Source organism: Melopsittacus undulatus, chromosome 6, assembly GCF_012275295.1.
Source record: "Melopsittacus undulatus isolate bMelUnd1 chromosome 6, bMelUnd1.mat.Z, whole genome shotgun sequence".
In the NCBI taxonomy this organism is placed as follows: Eukaryota; Metazoa; Chordata; class Aves; order Psittaciformes; family Psittaculidae; genus Melopsittacus; species Melopsittacus undulatus.
In genome coordinates, this window is record NC_047532.1 from 54,283,484 (window position 1) to 54,289,483 (window position 6,000).

The 6,000-nt window shown below is 48.7% G+C and overlaps 1 protein-coding gene across 1 annotated transcript in view; it reads right to left on the reverse strand.

Moving 5' to 3' along the window:
* Positions 1-4,936, reverse strand: part of SGPP2 (sphingosine-1-phosphate phosphatase 2) — a 39,811-nt gene extending 34,875 nt beyond the window's left edge. The window contains exon 1 of the mRNA XM_013129389.3: positions 4,718-4,936. Coding sequence (XP_012984843.1) covers positions 4,718-4,930 — 213 coding nt within the window. The 5' untranslated portion in view covers positions 4,931-4,936. The remainder of the gene's footprint in view (positions 1-4,717) is intronic.
* Between the last annotated feature and the right edge of the window lie 1,064 nt (positions 4,937-6,000).

Sequence of the window (6,000 nt, forward strand, 5' to 3'; positions counted from 1 at the left end):
TACTGAGCTGATGTGAAGCCCCATAAAGCAGGAACTTGAATAGTCATTTTAAATTAAAATCTCATGGTTTAGACAACTCTATCTGTACATTCTAGATGGTAGATTCACTTGCCATAGCAGTCAATAGTCACCTTACATTGCCCAGATGATCCATAAATAATCCCAGCAGAGCATACACACAAAGTAAAATAAAAGAACTGGCTGTTCAAGGAAATTTTCCAGGAAGAACAGATATTCTCTGGCTCTCACCCACTCCTGTTCTCCAGAGACAATAAGGAGAAAAATGACCACAGACAAGCTTTTATTCTTCTGGTTGATATCTGAACTAATGGCATAAGACATTCAGCAGAATTATGAAACAGTAAGTGGCTCCCCTCCAAGTACTGGAATTAATCCTAGGATTCTGATGGCCCTTCATTCTGAGGTCCAGCAGATCCAAAAGATGATACAAGCCATGAGCAGGGAAGCACTGAGTCACAAAGCACCTTGTCATCAGCACATCCCAACTTCGGCTCCCAGCACAGCCCCTCACATGCCCCCCACACCACCATCCACCTCAGCAGCAGGCACAACACAGCCAAGCAGGATACCCCTTACAATCAGTGAGAGAAGTTTCACAAACCTCTGTTAGCATCAGGTGTTTCTGCAGCAAGAGCTGGAAGATGACTAATCACTGACAACAAGCAGCACATACCTAGCTTTGCTGCTGCCTGTTGTCCAGAGACGACACTGGTCATCTTGTTGAGGAGCAGCAAACCCATTGCTAACAGATCTACACAGGGTTGCCACACACTACTTGAATCTTGGATGCAACTACACTGACATTTTCCAAAGGATTATCACTCATATGCCTGGCCAAATCCATCTGATGGAAGTCTCATTCACATATCCCTTACCAGTTACTTTCCATGGGAACCTTAAACCAAAACTCAGGCATGTGCAAGGCAAGCAAGCTCTCTCAGCAGCCACACTGGGTAGAAGAGAAATGAACACTAAGTACCACAGCAGCAGGAGTGATGCCAGGGGATGTGAGCCTTGTGCTCAGCCTATCAAAATAAGAAACTGGATTTTACATCTCTCCAGCTGCAGCCCAAATGAAGGAACTTCCGAAAGTTCAAGTATATTCTCTAGGAGGACAAAGTAGTAGCACTTGAAGCAGAAATGCCTTGCTGCCAGCTATCCTAATGGTGCTCAAGGGATTTCCTTCCAAGAGTTTGTCTTGCCTGCTGAGCCTATGTCAGCTACTACCAACTTAGTGCTGCATGGAAAGGGAAACACCATGAAATTGAGTAAGTCAGTAGGATGACTAAAAAAGGAAAAGCAAGGCTGTGGGGCTGACAAAAGAACCTATCACAAGGAAGAGCCAGAGAAGAGAGACCTTGATTCAAGCACCAGAGCAAGTCTATTTCAGATTTCCAGACATCCCATCACAGCAAAAGTCATCTTTGTCTTGCCAGTAGTCAACTATATTTGGGGGGATTGCAACATCTGAGATGGCTGTGCAGTTTTTACCTTTTTCGTTCATTTTTGTTACTATCACCTTGCTGTTATCCCGGTTATCAGCTTCCCCACCTAAGGCACGAGCAAGAACTATACAATCACTAAACATTCATAAACATTGCACCAGTTTGGAGCAGTTCTGACAGTTAAGATATAACTACAAAGTAAATATGAACTATACTCCCTCAAAGGTAGTACAAGAGATCTCCAGAGATGATAAAGCATCTGGGAAACGGAAGTGGAGAAAAATAAATCTCTACACAGAACTTTGAATAAGAGATTACTTTCTTTTATCTTTGCTCTTTTTAATTCAGGCTATCGATTTCAGGAGCAAAAGTCCATTGGGAGGTTAGAGATAAGCAGAGCTCCACTTTTTAAATATATGTAATGCTTATCTGGACACCCACTAGAACACCAGAAAAGTCTTCAGAAAGTCAGGCAGTATCTAAGTGTGCAACTCGAGAACTTCATACAGAGCTTCAGGAAAAGATATCCTTCCAGTAGTTTCAGAAATTAATTCCCTGCAAATCAAACCAATACCAGAAAGGAGTACAGAAAACAAGTATCAGCTAGAGACAGGATAATTGCAAAAAGGTACTGTCTTGCCTTCTGTAGTAATAAAATCCAGCAGTTCCTTCTCTAGAGGCTCATGGATTCAATATTATCATGGGTTCAATATTAAGTCCAAGGCAGGGCATAAATCCAGTTAGCACATTGAACTAGCACCATACCCGAGTTTTCACTTGAGGTATTATAAAGTGTTTGTAACTGATGTAGTAACCAAAACAACAGCAAGAACATAGCCTAGGCAATCGATTCAATATTTAAGAAATACATTCAGCCCTTGTCACATCTAAGCATTTCATTCCTTGCCTTGTCATCTCGGGGCAGTTCCTGTTGGGAAGACAGGACTGAATTACAAAGATTCAGGAATGCAGCCACTCATTGCACTGCTGACTGCTGTAAAAATGAGGTCTTTCTGCCTATTTGTGTTTAAACACATGTAATCTGCAGGTTATATATGAAAGACAACACTGATGCATCACAAGCAGTACTGCTGACAACCACAAAACAAATGTATACAGGTAATTAAAGCATTCCTTCTCTCAGAGGAAGAGCTGTCCTGTCTCATCACCCTCCTGAGGGATCTCCCCCCTCTCCATGCAGTATGGCATCCATCCTACTAGGTGTGTTCATCCCCTCCCAAACCACCATCAGCTTCCAGCCCTCACAGCCCTTTCCCCAGAAACCCTCCACCTTGGCTCACAGTCTAGCCCATGTCAGATACAGGGGCCCAAGAGCTGGTATGGAAGAAAAGAGATAATATCCTGGAGAGACAGAGCTGTGGCAGCCCCAGCATCTGGCCAAACATTCACCGCTTCTTTGCTCAAGCATGCAATATACTGTTTTCACAGGTATAACCTATTGGTTGTCCAAGAACATATATAGGAGAACCCAAAACCCTTGAAGACTACCGCATTGTGGCGATAAAGACAAAGTATTGTTAAAGTTACTACCTCATAGAAAGCTTCTGTCCTGATAATACAGACTTTGAAACTCCTAAGCTTCAGAAGGGATGTTCAAACTGAGCACAGAGCTGCCCAAGGTCACCAGGACTGAGACGCAGGGGCAACGCTTAGGCCCCTTTCTGCAAACACCTGCAGCTAAGAGCAAAAGAATATTCCACTGTCCATAGAAAGTTTATGGCTGAGAAGTTTGCTATTCATATCAGACTCCTAAACCCACTTCTCTACAGATACATCAGGGCAACCTGGTTCATTTAGCAACAGAGGAGTAAGTATGTTTTTTGGCATAAGGATGATCCCAATTCACTTTTTGCATCTCCTGCAGGTTACAGAAAACCCTCTTTGTAAAAACGGATTTTTAACAAGAGCAGAGAGAGTTTGTCGTTACAATTCCAGCACACCACTGAAACACCATTCAAGCCGTTACTGCCATCTCCATCTTCTTTGGGTTTAAACCCAACTTTCACATGTTTCAGAAGTGAGCATCCCTATCATGTAAAAACAAAATTTTCTGCTTCTACCTCTGGGTCTCAGGGAGCCTCACCCAGGACATAGTCACCCTTCACATGAAGGTAGTCATGCCTTATTTTGTGAATCACAAAACAATTGCTCCAGGTGAATAACTCTGTTCATAGAGCGTTAGTTTGGACAGTATTTTAGTATCAACCCTGTTACATTAACTGCATCACTGTCCAAAAGCAAATAGTGAAAATAAGTCTTCTAAGCGAACTACCTCCACAATTTACCAAAAAATAGTTTTCTGTAGCTCATAAGTAACCACACTGAAGGACTACTCCGATTTCCCTTATCTTCTAATTGAGAAAGAGTCAAGTGGCTGATGAAGAATTTTAGATGCTTCAAACGGGAGTCCAGAAACACAGAACACAGAAGGGTAAAACAGTACAAAGGGGATGACTGGCAGAGTTGCAGTGTTTGAGCCTGGCCAGTGTTTATTTTGCAGGTTGAGTTTGGAAGACCATTATCGCACTTCCTTTCCAAAAGGCAGCACAATGTGATCTGCTAACGAATTCATGTCATTACAGTAAGAGAAAAAGCAGGTCATCCAATCTGCACGCATCGGTTGCGTCATGTTCTTCCCTACTCCCTTCCGATACGCAACCGAACTACACACCGTGGGGAACGCCGTGCCCTGCCCGGACACAGGGAAGCGCAGGGAGCTCAGCCCATCTGCAGCGGTGAAGGCGCAGACATGACCCACCGCAGGCGCGGGCACGGCTGCGGGCTGCGCTCCCCTCCTGCGCCGAGCCCCTTCCACTGCGGGGCAGCGCGGAGCCGTGGCCTGGGGACGCACCACAGCAGGTGCACCCGCTGCAGAGGGACCCAAGGTGAATGGAACCGGCTCCGCAGCCGTGTCCGCGGGAAAACTTGCACCAGGGTGAGGCTGCGATGCTGCTGAGCTGCCCGGGTGCCTCCGCAGGCAGACCCCACTCGCACCGGTTATCTCGTGTCGGGGGAGTAAACGGACAAACGGAAATGCCTCCTCAGCGGGATGAAGCCGGAGTGCGGCACCGCAGAGCGCTGTCACTCACAGCCCGGCCCCTCCATCCCGGCTCCCGCCCGGGCAGGCGGCGGGATGCGTGGGAACCCCCCGGGGAGCCCCGGCGCCCATATCCACGGGAGGCGGCTCTGCTGAGTCACAGCCAAGCCAGGCCGCCCCCCGCGGCACTCACCTGCGGGCCGCTCCGCACCCCGCTGAGAGGGCCGCGGCCAGCGACTGCCGGGCTGCTCAGCGCGCCAGCGCCGTTGCAAACGCCGCGTTGCCGTGCCCCCTCCGCGGGGTCGCCGCCGCTGCCGCCCTCCTCGGCAGCTGGGAAGAGCCCGCAGCAGCGCTGGAAGCGCGCCACGGGCTGTGAGCTGCGCAAGGTGCGCAGCAGGCAAGCCATGCTGCCGCAGCCCCGACCCAGACAGCGCTGCGCCCCGCAGGCCGCGGGGCCGCGGCAGGTGCGCCCCGCCCCGCCCCGCCCCGCAGGTGCGGTGCCCCTCCCGGGCGCGCCCCCTGCCGGCCGGGCCGCTGGAGCCCGCAGTCCAGCGGGGCCGGGTTGCGGAGTGCGGCGGCCCCCGGGCCCCAGGAGATTCGGGCATCCCATCTGGTTCTGTCGGTTTCCTACCCTGGTAACAATCTGGATGTAATCTGCCTCGAGACAAACGCCACTGCTTTCTTAACCTAAACTGCCCTGGAGCTCACCAAAACCCTTGGAAAACACTCAAACAAAGAACAGGCAGGCAAAGAAACTGCAGCGGGGAACCTCTTCCCCTCCCAGGGCTGGCATTTGTCACCAATCCACTGAGTGGAAGGGCTGTTAGGTCTTTTCTCCCATCAGCTCCCTCTCTGATGTAAGGTGTATCCTGGGCTGGCCTCTGTTTCAGTTTGTCTCATCTTGGAGCCAGCATTTATTTTTTCTCTTGAATATGTACATGTATGTCTTGTATACATACACAAGTATGGATACGCATGCATCTCCCTTAAACACAACTATGGACTTTCCCAAAGAAGAGACATGTTATCACGTGGAAGGTATCCCTCAAGCTCCTTGGGCTGTGAAATGTGCCACAGATGGTGATTACTGATTCCTGCTCTTGAAACGTTAAGGACCTTAGTTTTGTTGGTGCATTTGGGTTTTCTAGAGCAGCTCAGTTCTACCCTCAGGAATATACTTCATGAAAGGATTGCAGAATCATCATTTGCTTAATGTAGGCTCATTGCAAATTTGTTACATTTTTTCCCTCTCAAATACTCCAAATTATCCAGGATTGCATCAAAGCTCTTCTTTCCCAAGCCCTTGAAAACCAAAGCCATGTTCCATGTCCCCGTGCTGTTGCTTGGGCTGACTGCAGGAGATGCTCACTCAGCTACTCTTGAGACGGCAGGGTCATCTCATCCCCTGGCCACAGCTCAGACCAGGCCAGCCCTGTAGCCTCTGTGAGGAGCTGCAGGGGTGGATCTTCTCCACTC